This window comes from Mirounga angustirostris, unplaced genomic scaffold, assembly GCF_029215605.1.
Source record: "Mirounga angustirostris isolate CCGP_5_RB_7025 unplaced genomic scaffold, mMirAng1.0.hap1 SCAF_4, whole genome shotgun sequence".
Classification (NCBI taxonomy): domain Eukaryota; kingdom Metazoa; phylum Chordata; class Mammalia; order Carnivora; family Phocidae; genus Mirounga; species Mirounga angustirostris.
This window is the reverse complement of record NW_026991712.1, coordinates 92,498,384-92,517,686: the sequence shown is the minus strand read 5'-3', so window position 1 is coordinate 92,517,686 and position 19,303 is coordinate 92,498,384. Positions and strand designations below refer to the sequence as shown.

Here is a 19,303-nt window from a genome sequence, read left to right as displayed (position 1 = left end):
AAAAACACATTTGAACAATTTATTTAAATACTGAGTAAAGCCAAAGGCTTCACAGAAGCTGGAATTTTACAAATAACTTGGAATCACTGATTTTTTTTTTTTTAAGATTTTATTTATTTATTTGAGAGGGAGACAGAGACAGAGCATGAGTAGGGGGAGGGGCAGAGGGAGAGGGAGAAGTAGACTCCCCACCCGGCAGGGAGCCTGGGATCATGAACCGAGCCAAAGGCAGACGCATAACCGACTAAGCCACCCAGGCACCCCTCAATGATTATTTCTAAACGATACGGAGTGACAAGGACGTCAAGGGGTGCCTGTTGTAGCCGATCCTCTCACCACCAGTATCTTACAGGTGCCTGGCAGGCTCAACATAAGCCAACCAGCACAATGCTGACCAGAGGAGACAGAATTCTTTCATTTCCCCAAGAATTCAAATGAGTGTTTGCATCACTTGAGATTTCATTCCATAGGTCAGAGAAGCAGGCTGCATAAGGAGCCACACTATCTGAAACTAACGAGTGTCTACCATTTTACTCCTTCACCCACTCTATTTCCTTAGGATGTCAAAATATCGAGATGATCTTAGCTTTTATTTTCCAGGCAGATGTTCTGGCACGACTCATACATTAAGTTTTTTGTTTGTTTTTAACAGCTTTATTGAGGGATAATTTAGATACCATAGAATTCCCTAACATACATGGTTGCCCGAGTCTTGGTAACTGCATACAGTTATGTAGCCATTACCACAATTCAGTTTTAGAACAATTCTATCATATACTTTGCATTTGACCAGCCCCATAGGGAAAGAATTTACTGGATCTTTAACCTGTGGATTTAAACCATCTAGCTCTAGAACCTCGCCTAGGCATTCCTTTTGAATAAATCAAGCTTTAAAGGGAGACAAAGTAAGGGCGCCTGGGTGGCTCAGTCGTTAAGCGTCTGCCTTCGGCTTGGGTCATGATCCCAGGGTCCTGGGATCGAGTCCCACATCAGGCTCCCTGCTCCGCGGGAAGCCTGCTTCTCCCTCTCCCACTCCCCCTGCTTGTGTTCCTGCTCTCACTATGTCTCTCTCTGTCAAATAAATAAATAAAATCTTTAAAAAAAAAAAAAAGGGAGACAAAGTAAAACTCTCAACTTTACTCCAAATAGAGGTCAGTGAAACACATTCTCTCCAGGGGGCTGCAGGCTAATTAGAATATAAATTAAATAAGTTAAGAATAAAAGTTAAGACACATGCACTAATGTATATTTTGAAAAGCGTATATTATATAATTCATTACAGTTTATGCCATTATTATGGCCACCTTTCACCCAAGGACCATCTTATTTGTTTTCTCACTCTTACAGATATGGTTAGGTGGGATAAACTGCCTGGAGCCTGAACATTTTGATCTGGCATATCCCAAGTTAATGGAAGAAATATTCCCCCTTTCTGTAATTTGGCTGTGCACACTTACGTGGGTGGGGTTGGAACTAAAACACTGCCTTAGATCCTGCAGAGGAAGAGCTTCTTCTTCAATGGGATATGTAAGAGGCCCTTTTGATTTTGTCTTGTTTCAAAAAGCTTATTTATTCAAGAAATAATTAAATTGCCATGGTCCTCATCCTGCAGATCCAGTACTCACAGTCTACTTCTCCCAATACAGCATCTAGTAAATATGTACACAAAAATCTCTCAATGAAAGAATTATAATCTGGGTATAATGAAAATGCCTCTATTTATTTATTTGCTTTTTGTTCCTGCCTTATCTCTAAGTTCGTCTATAGGTGTTTCAGAGAGGTAGTTATGTATAAACTACTTCTACTTTGCTTCCAAACACACCTTTATCCAGCCTTACAGAGTTTACTAACTCCACTCATCTTGACATTTAAATACTATTTTACTTTGTTATTTAAGTGTTCGATATGTGCTAACTCAGCCTCCTTCATATACTAAGATCCTTGTGGTTAGAGTAATTGTTTCAAACTTCGTGCATGAATAAACGAATTCTGTATTTCCTGAGCACCTTGTGCACAATGGGCACACAAAAAGCTATTTAGTAAGTACTTGTTTAATTAATAATGATACCTCAGGTTTGTCTCCCCTCCTGTGAAGCCCCTGCCGCCTGTCCCCCCCTCCACGTACATTTATCATATAACCCAGATTTCCTAGACATTACAGATTTTCTGTCTTACTGTCCCATAAGAACAGTTGCATGTGCCACACCATATGTCTGGTCATATGGTCCTCGATAACTGTAATATGAATCCATCTCTGTTGCAATACGTCTCTGATTTCTATTCCTCCCTCTTTGCTAATAGCTCTGATTACCATTTCAAATACAGTTCCCTTTCTTTTCTTTAACTCGAGCCTCGATTTTTAACATTACAAAAGCATACTAATAGGACAAGTTTGACAATACAAAATATACAGAGTGCCTCTCATCAAAGGTTATCTATTTTTTCCTGCTTGTTCCCACTTTGACTCGTACAACTCCGGGTTCCTGCACTAAGAGGGCCTAGAGAACATTCAGTACACACAGGAAGCAGCTGCGCAGTCCCCCGGGCACCTGTCGGTGGGTCGCCCACTCACTCCTTCTGTGACCTTGGTTGAGTCACTCAAATGTCTATGAACCTCGGAGTCTTCCTTATAATGCTGCCCATCTCACCAGGCTGTCGAGACACGAGAGACGTGGATGTATGCGCACTCTGTGAAGTCTAAAGCGCAATGCAAATTTAAAGGATCGCTGGGAGGGGGGTGGTTCCCTGCACAACTCTTCGTGCCTGCTCTCCCCCAGACTTTTCGTTTCACCGCGCAACTTGAAGGGACGCGCCCAGGAACCCGCACACCACCGCGCCCCAGCCCTGCAAGTTCACAGGCAGCAGCTTCTCCCGGCCTCGCCTCCTCAGGGACCGAGACCCAGGCCCCGGCTCGGAGACGACCGCGAGGCTTCGGGCGCCGTGTGCCGCCGGGAGGAAGGAGCCTTCCTTGCAGAGCACCCCCCTGCAGTTGCAACGCGCGCTCCCTCTAGGTTGGCCGCATCTGGGTCTCAATTATAAACTGGAGTCACGCCCGGCCTCAGCCTCGCCCCTCCCTCTCCCGCACCAGCCAAGCGAAGCCCCTCCCCCGGAAAGCCCCTCGCCGGGAAAGCCCCTCTCCGGGAAAGCCCCTCCCCCGGAAGGCCCCTCGCCGGGAACGCCCAGCCACCTTCCAAAAGGCCCTGCCAGCTTCAGCCACGCCCCACTATTTAAACTCAGGGCGCCCGCGAAGGTGGCTGGTTAGGGCCCCGCGCGGTGAATTATGGGGGGAGGGGGGGGTGAGCCTGCAGAAGATGGATGCTGATTGGCTCCTGAGCGAGGAGGGCGGAGTCAGAGGCGGAAGCAGGCGTTGGGGGGTGGCTCCGTGCAATTGCAGACTGGAGCGCTCATGGAAGCGGTGAGGTGCTCCGAGCACGGTAAGGGGTCCGGGTCTTTTAGGGGCTCCCGGGATCGTCAGTGTAGCTTGGCGTAATCATTATCAACCTCCTGTCTTCAGGGATCGTGTGCTTTCTCAAGACCGGCGTCCGCGATGGCCCGAATAAAGGAAAGAGCTTCTACGTGTGCCCGGCTAACACCTGCAGCTTCGTGCTGGCAGCCGAGTAAGTCTCGAGATGGGCATGACTGCCTGCCACCGCCAGCTCCCCTCCGCCCGGCGCCACTGGCACTAGGAGAGGTGGGGATCCTGGTGTGTGCAGCCGGGGCCTTTAAGTAGTTGGTGATCCCAGGCCAGCGTGGCGGGTTCAGGAGGCCCGCCGTTCCTGCTTCCTGTTTGGCCCTGGGCAGCTTACTCACCCTCTCTGGGCCTCCTTTTCGCCCACCTGTAAAGTGGAAGGTCAACTACAGTTGGAACCTTCTGGTCCTTTCCAGCTCTGGGTTTCTTCTTGCTTGCCAGCCCTTCTGCTAGGACATTGCCTCTCCCTGCTAAGTGAGGACATGCAGACATAGTAGAAAATAATTGGTCCCTGTTTTGCACTAGTTTCAGGCCGAACTTATTTTTTTTTTATAAGATTTTATTTATTTATTTGAGACAGAGAGAATGAGAGACAGAGCATGAGAGGGAGGAGGGTCAGAGGGAGAAGCAGACCCCCTGCCGAGCAGGGAGCCCGATGCGGGACTCGATCCCGGGACTCCAGGATCATGACCTGAGCCGAAGGCCGTCGCTTAACCAACTGAGCCACCCAGGCGCCCCAGGCCGAACTTATTTTTAAATGTTTGAGCTTAAAACTCGCTGGTGGTCAGATTATCAACTCCTTTTAAAAAGAGGATTCTCTGGTGGCACCTGAGTAGCTCAGCTGGTTAAGCATCTGACTCTTGATTTCCGCTGGGGTCATGATTTAGGGTCCTGAGATAGAGCCCCGCTTGGGGCTGCGCACTGGGTGTTGAGCCTGCTTAAGATTCTCTCTCCCTCTCTGCCCCCCGCCCCCTTGTGCCCACTGTCTCTCACTCTGTGTCTCAAAAAAGAAAAGGATACTCTGCATTTAAGGTGTAAGATTGATAATCCAAAAAGCAGGTTACTTTAGGATTAATGCTGAAAGAAAATCAGATATCTTTTTTTATTATTATTATGTTATGTTAATCACCATACATTACATCAATTTTTGATAGGAAATCAGATATCTGATCAACATTCTGGTTTCACAAAATTGGAAGCTGGGACCCAGAAATGTTAAGCATCTTCTTCAAGTGAGAAAAGTTAATACAGTTGTCATAAAATGTTAATAAGGTCCACAGCCCATGTGAATTTTTAAACTTTATCACATTAGACATTTTCCCTGCTCTCTACTGAATTTGGTAGAGAAACAAATTTTCTCCATCTGATGTAAGGCACAAAGTGGATATCAATACTAGAAAATAAAGTATTTTTTAACATGTGTATATTAACTTACGTTTCCCTTACATGATTTAGATGATTTCTATCTTTGTTGTACTTTGAAGCTAAGTGAAGAAATTTGTTTCTGTTTTCAGATTTGGCAAATAAATTTTTAGAGGAAATACTTTCTTAGCCCTCTAATAAGTTGTCCTTTTATTGGAAAGAAATTACCGGGATCCAGTTAAGTTACATACGAAACGATTTTGAAAAAAGCAGTGTCCAATCTTAAGATAGAAGGGACAAGCCAGTTAAGCTCTCAACGACATATCATCAAGTCAGGATTTACTATTTATTTCTAATTTCTATACTGAGTTTCTTAGGTTCTGTACCTAGCTCAAGTTTCATGAAACATGGAAGCATGTTCAGATTTGTAGGAACAAAGCATTAATGGTAGCATGGGACTCAGCTTTATGTTATTTATTTATTTTTTTTAAGATTTTATTTTTATTTATTTGACAGAGAGAGACAGCCAGAGAGGGAACACAAGCAGGGGGAGTGGGAGAGGGAGAAGCAGGCTTCCCGCAGAGCAGGGAGCCCAATGCGGGGCTTGATCCCAGGACCCCGGGACCATGACCCGAGCCGAAGGCAGACGCTCAACGACCGAGCCACCCAGGCGCCCCTCAGCTTTATGTTAAAAGAAACATACCTTTGGGGTGCCTGGCTGGCTTAGTTGGTGGAGCACGTGATCTTGGGGTTGTGAGTTTGAGCCCCATGTTGGGTATAGAGGTTATTTGAAAATAAAATCATTAAAAAAAGAAAAGCAAATCCTTATATAGAATACCATTTATGCAAATGCACTGCTGTCAAACTAGTACAATATAATAGTTATTTGATAACTTTGACCAATTTGGGATATGTCTGGTAACCAGGATATAAGCAAAACAAAGGAAGAAACAAGAGCCACATGTCATATGAGAGTATTTTAGGTCTTCACTCAAAACTGTAGCCTCAAATGTTCTCATAATAAATTGGAAAAGAAGAGTTAAAAAACTTACGCCAGGCATGAAGCAGGTTAGGAGAGCCTGCTCCTAAACAGATTGTTATAGGAAAAGGGATGATGGAAGAACCTGTGGAAAATTCACAGCCAGTCTTAGATACTTCAGCTGTTCCTGGGGGGGTGGCGGGGGGGGGGTTGTCTCACAATGTAGAGGTCACAGAACAGTATAGTTTTGAGCTTTTGAGTCATCAGGAGAAAGGCCTATTTATTGTCATCCTGTCTTTGGGGGAGTGGGGAAAAAAATGAAAGCTGTAGAGCCTTTCCCCAGAGGAATGTGCATAGACGTACAAATGTATGGGATTAACAAACCCAGTAGAGGTCATACTTGCATTCTTATGTTTAAAACCCATAGTTTAGGGGTACGTGGGTGGTTCTGTTAGTTAAACGTTGGGCTGTTGGTTTTGGCTCAGGTCGTGCTCTCAGGGTCATGTGATCGAGTCCCGGGCCTGCTTGAGGTTCTCCCTCTCTCTCCCGCTGCCCTACCCCCTTGTGTGTGCGCGTGTGCGCTTGCACGCACACACACATTCTCTCAAAAATAAATAAATAAGTAAAATCCATAGTTCGGATTTAATTTTAGAACGTTAATTTCTGTTGCCTCCTAAAACAAAATTTCTTTTTTTTCCCCTCCCCTCTAGTATTCCTGTCTCTCATTGTTTATTGCACGAGGACTGTGTGGTAGGGCTTCAGGGTTTGCTTCTACCGCCAGGCAAGGAAGAATATAGGTAAGTGTCCAAAAGGAACATCTACGTGTATTTGCTTCTGTCTTTCCCTGGAAGAGTTACAGCCAGATGTGTTTTCCTAGAATTGACTATTCTGTAAAAATGATTTTTCACAAAGAGGATTTCTGTATGTATTGAATGCCTTCTGAGATGTTACTCCCTCACTGCAGAGCAACTGGTTAATTTGAGAATCTGGTTAATTTCAGGATCAACTGCTCTACCTTCCTCCCTCTCCCGCTCTTCAGTAGCCAGTAATGTCAGCCCACCAACAGTCATGAACTTGCAGTGACTTGTCAACTTTTCCATTCTAGTACTAGAATGAAGTAATGTCTAAAAATGTCTAAAGTATTTAAGCACTCAATAAATGTTAGTTTCCCTTCTTTTTTATGAAAACTCAGAGGTGAGGCAGGGAAATCTATATAGGTGACAGGTGATATTTGTCATGAGTATTCAAAGGTAAGTAGGAATTCGGTAGGGGCAAGAAAGGGGTCATATTTAACAGATCAATACCCTGCATTAGGGTATGGAGTTAGGAAGTAACCAGGAATTGCAACTATTTGGTTTGGTAATAATTTAGCATGTGTTTGAGTAGAGATTTCAGAAGATAGGGCTGCCCAGGAAGGCAGGGGCCAGGTATGATGGTCATTATATGATATTCTGTGCAGTTCAGAATGTATATATTCTAGATCAATCCCCCCCACCCCCCATATTGGCATTTCAGTACCATCTTCACATGTCACTTAAATACCAATTCTGCTGTTTTTCTTAATTGAGTTGTGGATACAATAAGATGCATTGATTTTTAAGTGTTCAGTAGTTGAGTTTGAGAAATTGATATAACCAAGCCTCAGTCAAAATACAGAAATATTTCTCTTACCCCATTAAGTGCCATTGGACCCCCTTCTACCATAGGCATCCACTGTTTTGATTCATTCTTTTATGTCTGGCTTCTTTTATGTAACAATATCTGTGAAATTCATCCATGTGGTTGTGTGTATCCGTAATTCTTCGTTATTGCTGAGTTGAATTCCACTCTGTGAATATCACAGTCTGTCGTGCTTATTTGTCATCTATATATCTTCTCTGGTGAAGTATCTGTTTAAATCTTTTGCCCATTTTTTTCATTGAAAATTTTATTGAGGTAATTGTAGATTCTCATGCATTTATAAGAAATAGTACAAAAAGACCCCCTGTAGACTTTACCTAATGGTAATATTTTGCAAAGTGTATGTAAATAGTATATAATATTACAATTAGGATATTGATTCAGCCCACTGATCTTATTTATGAAGATAGTTTTCCTTGTACTAATGTGTGTGTGTGTGTGTGTGTATAGATTTAGTTCTATACAGTTATCATGTGTAGTTTTTTTGTATGCACTACCACAGTCAAGATATGGGACAGTTCCTTCACCACTGAATTCCTCTACCCTGCCTCCCACTCCCTCCACGTCATCTCTGGCAACCAGGAATCTCATCTCTGTTTCTAAAGTTTGCCATTTCAGAAATGTTATATCAATGGTATCATAAAGTGTAACTTTGGGGGATTTTTACCTACTTTAAAAATTGTGTTGTCTTTTTATTACTGAATTTGAAGAGTTTTTTATATATTCCCTATACAAGTTCTTTGGCAAATACATATATAATGAATATTTTCTCCAAGTCTTTGGTTTTCATTTTCTTAACTCCCTTTTGAAAAGTAGAAATTTCTCATTTTTATAAAGTCCAGTTTATCATTTTTTTGTCCTTTGTGCTTTGTGTGTTCTCTCTGAGAAATCTTTGCCTGCCCCAAGATCACAAATTTCTCCAAGGGTTTCTTCTAGAGGTTTTATAGTTAGTTTGTTTTCTTAATGGCTTTTCTGCTTAGTCTGTGATCTACTTCAAATTAAGTTTTGGTATCTTATGAGGTAGGAGTAGGTCATTTATTTTTCCATATATTAATGAATATTATTCAGTTGTCTTAGCACCATTTTGGAAGACTTTCCTTTCGCCATGGAAATGCTTGGCACTTCGTAAAAAATCAGTGATTACCATGTTATGGATCTGTTTTTTTGAACTTGCTAATTGTTCTGTTGGTCCTTTTGCCTATCCTGACACAATCAGGTAAGATAGTATGAGTCTTCCAACATTCTTCTTTTTCAAGATTGGCTATTCTGGGTCATTTGCATATAAAATGTAGCATTGAATTCTAAATTTCCTTAGAAAAACTTGTTGGTATTACACTGAATCTGTATAGATCCTTTTGGGAAGAACTGACATTAATGTTGATTTTCCAGTCTATGAGCATAGTGTATTTATGGCTTTTTTTTCCCCAGCATTGTTGAATAGTTTTCACTGTAGAGTGAGTACTCTACTCTTTTTGTTAAATTTAGTCCTCAGAGAGTGTTATGATTTTTGATACCATAAATGGTATTTTTAAATTGTTCACTTTTTTAAAAAGATTTATTTGTTTATCTGAGAGAGAGAGAGTAGGGGGAGGGGCAGAGAGAGAGACTCTTCAAGCAGACTCCCCGCTGAGCACAGAGCCCCACATGGGGCTCAGTCTCATGGCCCTGAGATCATGACCTGAGCCAAAACCAAGAGTCAGATGATCAGCCAACTGAGCCACGCAGGCACTCTGAAATTTTCACTTTTTGACTGTTTTTTTTTTTGTTAGTACAGTGAGACTTGTAAGCCTCTAGAGCATAAAGTCAGGATGTCCTGACACCTAAAACCATTTAAGTGATGCTGGGGGTGGGGGAACCCTCTACCATATGGGAAGACTGTTCTAGGTTGTAGGAAGCCACTGAAGAATGTTTGGTCCAATTTGCATTAATAAAAGAGGAGCTCTGAGGACGGTTGGTTCGAAAGGAAGATGGTGGAGGCAAGGAGACTGCTAATACAGAAGTGCCATTAAATGTCTAGTAAATGGCATCGTCAGTATTGCTTACTGCCATAGTCTCTTCTGTGACAGGAAGATGAGGCAACTAACATTTAGAGAGGTTAGGAAAGGAAGCAGGTCCCAGGGTTGTGGAGTGGCATTGCTGGGATTCAGACCACGGTCTAGCTGATTCTAGATGAATCCACGTTAGTCTCTAAGTGAAAGGTGTGCTTGGATTGAGGCATTAGCAGTGAAGTTGGGTGGACTTAGGTTGTGGAAAACTTGCTGAAAGAAAATCAGTAAGACGACTTTCTGGTGGGGCATTTAAGCATGTACCTTTCTCCCTCATTTTCCCCTCAGGAATAGTGACCCTGGCAGTCCCGGCTTCCCTGGGTTGTGAGGATTCAGTGAGGTCATGGATCTGATGCACGCGGTCTGGCGTTTGGCTCGCTGTGAGTGCTCAGTAAATGGTTGTTAAGTTGGGATTTATGGGTGATGAGTTTACCATTAAGCAAGACAAGGTAACATAGATGGAGGTTTGGGATGTGTGGCCAACACAGACAGCTTTGAACTAATCATGTCTTAGGTATATATGAAACCAGCTGGAGAAGTCAGTGCAGCTCCAAAGAAAGGTCTAGGCTCAAGATGGAATTTTGAGAATTTACCACAAACATTCTTCATATTAGGGAGATGAGGCTGAGAGTTGATCGTTATTTTAAAATAGAAAAGTAAGAGCACCTGGGTGGCTCAGTCGTTGGGCGTCTGCCTTCGGCTCAAGTCATGATCCCAGGGTCCTGGGGTTGAGTCCCGCGTCGGGCTCCCTGCTGGGTGGGGGGTCTGCTTCTCCCTCTGACCCTCCCCCCTCTCATGTACTCCCTCTCTCTCATTCTCTCTCTCTCAAATAAAAATAAATAAAATCTTTAAAAATAAAGAAATTAATTAATTAAAAAAAAATAAAATCAAAAAGTAAAGGGGTACCTGGGTGGCTCAGTCTGTTAAGCGTCCGACTTTTGATTTTGGCTCAGGTCACGATCTCAGAGTTGTGAGATTGAGCCCTGTGTCGGGCTTCTCGCTAGGTGTGGAGCCTGCTTAAGAGTCTCTGTCTTCCCCCCCCCCCCAAAAAAAGAAATAAAATAGAAAAGTAGAGTATGCAAATGTTTTCTTTTAGCCCAAGTCTAGAACATCATTACTAGGAGGTACTTACTGGAGGTTTTAAAAGGTTGTTTTAGGACAAATAAAATACAGTCATACAACACACAATAAATAAAAAACAAAAAACAAACAAGTACCCTGACTGGTAGTACAGACTGGAAATTTTAACAGAATTAGGTACGCCAATAGATGACTTCCTTAGCAGACAGTTAGTGCATATAGCCAGAACCCCTGTACTCTGGAGAATGACCTCAGGGAGTATAACCTTTTCTTCTGAAAACTGAACTTAAAGTACTTCACATCTTTGACTTAATTCCAGTATGTTTGAAGCTTAACCCAACTAGGAGACAGGTGCAGCAGAGTAATGGGAAGGAGGTGTAAGCTCCGGGGAGGCTAAGATGCCCATTTTTCATTCCTTGGCATGTAGGTGCATTTGCATGCAGTTCTCTAACTTAAACACCAGATGGTGCCACTCACCAGCATTTGACTGACCCTTCAGCCTTGGCCCTCTGTTTAGGAACAGTAAAGAAACAGTTACTCAGTAGAACCAGGGGAAGAACTCTTGCCCTGACTTGAATGATGTGGCACACACACCTTGATTTACAAATCAAGTGTGGACGTTGTCACTGAGCTTCCTGAGTTCTTGTTTGCTCCCCTCCCGTTTCCCCCTCCTCTCCTTTGTCTTTCAACTTCTCAAGGATAGAGAATCAAAATAGATGGAAGTATTCTTTTATCTATAACTAGGTAAAACAAGTTTTCGTTCTTTAAAAAACTGGTTGTTGTGGGATGTTCAAAATATTTTATTTTTAGGGGCGCCTGGGTGGCTCAGTCGGTTACGCAGCTGCCTTCAGCTCGGGTCATGATCCCAGGGTCCTGGGATCCAGCTGGTTGGGCTCCTGCCCAGTGGGGAATCTCCTTCTCCCTGTCCCTCTACCACCCCTCCAATCGTGCGCTCTCTCTCTTGCTCTACTCTCTCTCTCAAATAAATAAATAAAATCTTTAAAAAAATATTTTTAATAACATTTGAATCTTTGCATGTCTAGCAGATTCCTTTGTGTGGTTGGTTATTGGGTAAAATTGGGGTGCAGATGATACAGCCCAGTGATGATTTTCTGAGGAGATGATAGAAATTTGGGTATAAGCCAGGCCTGTGCAGAAGCACCTTAAGTCCTACCACCCCATGAAGAGCCCCCCTCAATAAAGTTAGTACATCTTGTATTTATATTGTAGAGTATCATGCACTGTGCTAGGTAATGGAAGGAATCCTTGTATGTGAAGGCTGTTAGCTCTGTGTGTCACAATTACTGTTCCCACTTTGCCTTTTGTCTTATAATTTTGCTAATGGTATTTTTGCCATATGGAAGTTTAAACCTTTTTTTTTTTCACGGCTGTAGGGTAGCGGAGAGCCATGTTGCTGCCCCTCAGTGGCTTCCGCAGCTGAACATTTAAAACTTTTGTGTGGCCAGAATTACTAAATCCTTTACCTCTCAGCTGCAGGGCTTCAGGTCCCACTTAGAAAAGCCTTCTTCACGTTAGGATTAAAAAAAAAATTCATCTCTCTTTTTTTACCCAGAACATTTACAGTTGCATTTTTTACGTTTGCATTTTCGTTCCATCTTGAATTTTAATGTAAGAGAATGAGGTAGAAATCCAGCTTTATGTTTTTCTAGTGCTGGCGCATATAAACAAGGGAACCTGTATTCCTAAGGGGCTCTGACACCACTGGGGTAAGAGTCAGACACAGGAAGGCTGGTGCCCAGCGCGATCTGCATGTAGTAGCATTAAATTGGATGTGTTCAAGTGCAGGCGCTTCTGTGATCTAGTAAGACCTGCAGTAAGGGGTTAATGCTGGTGCAAGTTACTGAGATAGTGTAGGAGTTGAGACTGGCCTTGAATGACCTTTAAAATTTGGATATAGTAGGGCGCCTGGGTGGCTCAGTTGGTTAAGCGACTGCCTTCGGCTCAGGTCATGATCCTGGAGTCCCGGGATCGAGTCCCGCATCGGGCTCCCTGCTCGGCAGGGAGTCTGCTTCTCCCTCTGACCCTGCCCCCTCTCATGTGCTCTCTCTCAAATAAATAAATAAAATCTTTTTAAAAAAAAAATAAATAAATAAAATAAAATAAAATTTGGATACAGTAAAAGATAAGTACTTGGGGGCTATAAGCGGAAGTGTGGATATAGGAATAGCAAGAGGGTCAGAGGGAGTGAACTAATGATTATTATTGCTTAGCAAGTCCTTAATATGGGTCAGGCGTTGGTCTGAACCTTATCTTTACATGTATTAATGCATGTGGTCTTCACAGTGATCTTATGAGGTAGGTACTTCTTTTGTTTTGTGTGTGTGTGTGTTGGTTTTTTTTTTTTTTTTGGCCATCTTAGAGAAAAGGAAACTGGCACAGAGACTAGTCAAGTGAGGTATCTGAGGATTCAGAGCTAATTATGTAGTGAGGCTGGGATTCGAACCAACGGAGGATGACTCTGGAGCCCGAGAGACTCCTGGCCTGGCTGAAGTGAACGTGCCTGAGAGTGTAAGTCTGGGTTAGACGATCAGCCTTTAGGAAGAAGGGAGGATATGCCTTCTCGTGAAGCATCGAAGAGGTCTGGCTTCCTCTGGCTGTGTTCCTCATTATTATTTATTGCTTATGTCCTGGGAAATAATGGATATACTGCAGAAATTATACTCTTCTTCATAGCAGAATCAATATTTGATTTCTCTGAGAATATATTTCCATTGCTTTCTTTGTTGATTTGCAATTTAATAAACATAACAAACTTTTTATCCTAAAAACAGAGAAGCCCATCCAGCTTGGTTTTAATAAAAACACAAGTACAAGCATTTTTAGCACCGTGCCTAGAACATATCCATGCTTAGTAGTTAAATCATACATGTGTTGTTTTCTCCCTTCTTGGTCTCCAAGTTCCTGCCCTTTTGAAAGTCTGCAGTGGCTTGGGCTTTCAAATAGATAGGATTTATGAGATAGTCTTGCCTTGATACACTTAAAATAACAGCAGAAATTTATTCTTGCCAATACTTTGAATTGTTACGCATTTGAAGCATCTCAGAAATTTTATTACACATGTTCAATATAATATCCTATTGCTGTGAGAAAAACTAAAGAGACCAGTAAAATTTTTTTCAGAAAATTGAGCTTGAATGGGAAAATTATGAGTTTGTATGAGAGGGGCTGGACCTATTTTCTTTTTACTTTGACTTTTATGGAACACTTGTTCATTTGAGGCTTATCTTTGCTTACATGTCCAGGTGAGGTAATGACATCCGGGGATTTTGAATTGGGACTCAGACTGTCTTGATTCATGTTGTATATCACGGGACTAACTTAAGAAGTTAGAGAAGAGCAAGAAATTAAACTGAAAGAAAGGAGGAAGAAAGGATTAATGTAGGTAAAAATGGAATTTAATGAGTTCAATAACAGCAATAAATAAAATCCAGAAAGCAATTGATCAAGAAAACAGAGAAGGCCCTAGTATACAGTATGAGAAATAAGCAGTTACTCTTCAGATATATTAAAATTTATTGTGACGTTGTTTTTAGTAGCACAAAATTGGAAACAACCAAACTGTCTATCAAGAGGGTTCTGGATAAATAAATAATGGAACTCTAAATAGTGGGAAACTAACTGTGCAGCTGTAGGGGGAAAAATGTGTGTGTGTGTGTGTGTGTGTGTAAACCCTTTATATGTTCTTCTAGAAAAATTTTGAAGACGTTTAAAAAAAAAAGGAAGGTATTTAGTAGTATGGATACTATGCTATCTATTGGTGTGGAAAAGGAAACTAAGATTCATATATTTATATTGATCTGAATATACATTTAAAAATCTCTGGGAAGGTAAACAGAAAGCTAATAGGAATGGTTACTTGGAAGGGATGGGAACTGGGCATATAGGGTACCGTGAGTGGGTCCTTTTCATGGCCATTTTATACTTTTTGGTTGAGTTTATTACCTAGTTAAACAATTAAGTAAAATGATATTTGAAAGCTCTTCTTTGACTATTCAATGTGTTTGAGGAATCATTTTGGGTAAGGAAAAAATCAGCTCACTCTATTTAATTCTGTGATACTGAACAGTTATGCACAAAAGGCAAGGCATACTTGGGAATAAGGAGATCACATATGGTTATAGCCTTCCGGTTGCTGAAAATGTAGTCGGGCAGACAGGCAGATATGAGTGTAATACAACTAAATACAACAGAAATAGAGAAATAATACAGTGGATGAACAGGGAAGGGAATGGGGCGAAGACCTTGCAAAGGAGGTATGGCTCGAACTGGACGTTGAGGGACCTGTAGGACTTTGACAACTGGTGATGGGGGAAGTGGTGGGCAAATAGGGATAAAGAGGACATCCTTTGGAGGGAGGGAGAATCACATGCAAAATCTGGGATGCCAGAGCACATGCGAGGTTTCGTTTGCTAATGGAGCAGCATAGCCATTTCTGTGTAGTGGGTGTGTAGGCTGTGTTTACTGGTGCAGGGACAGTCTTGTATTGGGATGTATGTCTGATATAATCTTTTTTTTTTTTAAATGGGAAATTGCAAATATATACAAGTAGACAAGATAGAATAATGCAGCATACGAACTTCAACAGTTACCAACTCATGCCAGTCTGGTTCTGTGTATACTCTACCCACTGTAGCCCCCAGCTCCTGCCATATTTTGGAACAGATCCCAGATAACATCACTTCTTCTGTAAATGTTTCAGTGTATGGCTCTAAGAGATAGGGATTCTCTGTCTTTTGAACCAGTTGGAGTGCAGATTTCCAGGAGCTTCATAGAGGTCATAAATAGTTTATTTTTAATAATTTTCTGTTTATTTGTTTAAATCAATAAATAAGGTTCACAGTTGCAATTGACTGATATGTCTTTGAAGTCTCTGGAGTTCTCTCTCCATTTTCTTCCCCCCTTGTAATTTATTTTTTGAAGGAAGGCAGTTGTTTGTCATGGAGCATTTCTCACTGTAAAGATTTACAGATCACATCCCCGTGGCCGAGCTCTGTGTGTTCCTGTTGTTTGTATTTTCCGTAAATTGGTAATTGAATCTGGGGGTTTGACCTGAACTGGGTTAGTTTTTGTTTGTTTTGGTTTGGCTTAGTTCTGTTTTGTTTTACCATATAGATTGTTCCGTGGTTTCCCATCAGGGATACCTAATGTCTGGTTATCTCTCCTTTTCTGATTTTAGCAGCCACTGCTGATCATGTTTCTATTTTAGTCATTCTTTGCAGAGTAAAAAGAATAAACCTGTGTACATGTTGGTTTCCACGACTCCTCTTTTCTTTCATTTCTTAGCCCTTATACATACCCCGTGCAGTAGAGAATTTTTAAATGTAAATGTAGGAATAATTGGTTTCAAGTGACCTTCCAAAACATTGCAAGATGTTTTTTGGTTGAAAAAGAAATTTATCTCGTTGTAATGGATTTCCACAGCCTTGATTGTTTGTGTTTTATACTTCATTAGATTGTTCTTCCAGTGCATTAGAAGTAAGGCGGCGGGGAAGCAATGGTGCGGAAGTATCCCATGGCAGGTAAGAGTTATTCCTGTCTTCAAACCTGCTCTGCTAAGACTGTTTAATCTGTGGTGTTGCCCGAAAAGACCTTGAAGTCCAGTATAAACTGGTTGGTCTTCATCATACTGTCTCTGAAAGACAGTTCTTTTCTTTAAGCAATGTGGACCCTATTGGGTCTTTTAATTCAAAGGACTATTTGGTTATAGTGGAGATTTAATTATTTGCCTCCTATGTCACTTAAATATTTTTCAAGGTCTTAAATGTGGTCACTGTTCTGTTTAGGAAAAAATTTGGATTTACTTGACTGACTTCAGCATCTTTTTATAGACTGGTTATCTCCTTGATGTTGGTATAAGCAGGGTGTCATTTGTAAGCTCCTAGACCGTGAGAGACTGATAGATGCCCAGCGCATGAGGGGCTCGGCCCAGGGAAGCGACAAGACTTCCACTGGTCGAGGTGTAGCTCAGACTTATGACTCTGGATTCCTACAGTGAAACCGCCCTAAAGCCAAACTCAAAGCAAGCATAAGACACTGTATATGTTTGGGGATAAATTCATCTCGAGAGAGTAATTTTTTGTGAAAGGTATACATTGTGGCTGTTACAACTGCAAAAGCACTTGATTTGGTCACTACTTGTCCTTGAGGCCCGGGAAATCAGTAGTCACGGACAGAGAAGGAACCAAGCATTGAAAGTACTGTTCAGAAACTAATACTTTGTGTTAGGAACCTAGTCTTTCCTAGAGGCAGAAATGGTCCCAGGAATGTTCAGAAATACTGGACTACTGTTTCCATTTCCTCTGAAAAAAGGGCATTCTAGATATGATGCTCACATTAATGTTTTATATTAAGCTTATTTTCTTTGTCTTTTAGGAGCCTCGTTCCAAAGAGCATTCTGTAACCAACAAGTCTCAGCATGCCTGTGAGCCTCTTCATTATCTTTCCACCCAGCAGAGAAACCCATTCAAGGTCCTGGACAAGAATCAAGAACCGTCTCTCTGGAAACAGTTCACCAAAGGCGAAGCTGGGGATAAGATGAATGATAAGAAGCAAAAGGAAAAGGCAGATGTGCTCTTGGATCAAAAGAAGGAATGGAAGCCCGAATCCAACTGCTGGACGAAGCAAGATCTCTCATCTGGCCTGGAGGTAAAGAAAAAACAACCTGCACCTCAAGAGCAGCTGCAAGGGGAGAAGACAGAGTTTCAGCGTGCAGCAAGGGAGAATGAAGGGATGCACATAAGAAACCTTTCTGAGGTTAAATCCAAGCAGTGCCATGGTGAGGAGCAGAGGAAACCATCTGGGTCTCTTCAGGAGAAATCACACGTTGAGAGTCATCCTGTCCAAAAAAAATCAGGGCCTCTGAGGGAAAAGGAAACCAAGCCTTTGCATGGAATTATTCACAGTCAGAACCCAATAAGCAAGCCCCAGAAAGGGGAACACGTCAGCAAAGAGCACCCCAAGAGCCAGGAGGCTAGAGAAACAAAGGCAAGGGACGAGCCAGGCTCGCAGACCACCCGACAGTCAGAGCCTGGGGATGGGCCTGCGCCACCGGCCACAGGGCTCTCCCTGGGACAGAGGCCGGAAGCGGCCTCCAGCCGTGGCGACCGTTATGAGAATAATGCCGTTTTCACTTCCTCTGAGCCTCCCTTGCTCTTTGACTCGACTCCGGACTCACACAAGGAGGAGAACCTCCCGTTCCCTGGTCAGAGTGTGCAGAGAAAACCATCTCCTGCCTCGGGTGTTTCCAGGAAGGTGGAGCCTTCAGACCCAGCAGCCCAACGTGTATACCTCACAACACAACTGAAGCAAAAGAAGGTAACTACTGACCTACCATGTGCTTTGTTTTTAAGGTCAGAGCATTGCTTGCTGGGGTCCACGAGCAAGTCAGACATGTCATCGTGAGAAAGGTTTTGTGGGTGAATATTTAGGTTCTGTCTTTTCCTGGGTTTATATTTTCAGGGTTAGTCAATCTGTCGGGTTTAAAACAAAACCAAACCAAACGCTGATTTTCACACATACACTTAAAGGATGCTGATTTCAGAGTTTTCACATTTTAGGCTACTTTAATCTGAAACTGTCTTTCTAACAACTTGAGGCGGGAGGTCATCTTACAGGATCTGTTTTTCAGAGCACACTGAGATCGGTGGACATCCAGGCTCTTCCAGACAAGGGTCAGAAGTTGCTCCAGCAAATTCAGGAGTTGGAGGAAGCCCTTGGTGCTCTTGCCCTCACCGCAGAGCCAGGTAAAATGGGTTACACCCCAGAACTCGGGGTTTGCAGGAACTTTAAAAGAGACATTCAAGAAGCCCTTTCAATAAAGAATATGTTGACCCATTCACCTTTCCATCTGATTATCTACTTCTGAGCTTTTCAAAATTACACTTGTCATTTATAAAAACTTCCTTCATTTCCTGTGGACTCAACTCTTTCCCATCGTTTAAGAACTTTCCAGTGCTGTGCTCTTGAGGTCTTCCCCAGCTCGTTGGAGTGGTAGTGATCCCACCCTCTTCTGACCTCCTCTCACACATATAATTCCTTTGCTTTCCTGAACTGTAGCCTGTTCTTTCCTTGTTTTTTTGTTTTTACTGAGCAGACACTAATGAGAAGAGTAACGCTCCAGTACCACAACAGAGACACTCCACCAAAAGTACCACTGAGCCCCCTCACTTGGTGCCTCCCCGACCCCTGCAGGGCCAGGGTCTCCAGCCTCTGGGTTCTCAAGGACTGAAGGCTGCCTGCCCGGTAGCTGCTGGGGGATCCAGTTGGTGCTATGGAGGTAAGATCCAGGGGCCTGGCCCTGGGGTGAATAGCTACCCCTACAAGTTAAAGGCTGCCGAGGAGATGTCTCTTGCGCATGTGAAGGGAGAGGCCGTTCTGGAGTTGTCAGTTGCCTGTATGATACAGATTGTGATGCTCAGCTGAGCTTTGCACGGCGTTTAGATTTCTGTGCCTGCCTTGTTCACCGGCCGTAATCAGTCAACCCAATGGCTGGCACATGGGAATCCTCTCGTAAATGTTTGTGAATGAAAACTTAAACTTACACCACGATGAGGTAGGCAGACCAGCGGGCACATTTGCACCCCATGTGTTAAGGCAGAGCAGAGAAGTGACGGAAGTCAAGCTGATGACCAAAGACCCACCGAGAGCAGTGACACCCTATTTAAATGA

The 19,303-nt window shown here is 42.6% G+C and overlaps 1 protein-coding gene across 5 annotated transcripts in view; it reads left to right on the top strand.

Moving 5' to 3' along the window:
* The first annotated feature begins 3,361 nt into the window (after positions 1-3,361).
* Positions 3,362-19,303, top strand: part of TTF2 (transcription termination factor 2) — a 40,738-nt gene continuing 24,796 nt past the window's right edge. For 4 of the 5 annotated variants that reach the window (XR_010410761.1, XR_010410762.1, XM_045896867.3 and 1 more), the window contains exons 1-7: positions 3,362-3,434; positions 3,515-3,617; positions 6,521-6,607; positions 16,089-16,155; positions 17,009-17,950; positions 18,264-18,378; positions 18,729-18,911. Coding sequence is in view for 3 of the 5 variants with exons in the window: in XM_045896867.3 (XP_045752823.2) it covers positions 3,407-3,434; positions 3,515-3,617; positions 6,521-6,607; positions 16,089-16,155; positions 17,009-17,950; positions 18,264-18,378; positions 18,729-18,911 (1,525 nt within the window). In the remaining 2 variants the exon portion in view is untranslated. Of the gene's footprint in view, positions 3,435-3,514; positions 3,618-6,520; positions 6,608-9,823; positions 9,916-16,088; positions 16,156-17,008; positions 17,951-18,263; positions 18,379-18,728; positions 18,912-19,303 lie in introns of those variants that run through there. The other variant, XM_064588569.1, reaches the window with a different exon arrangement.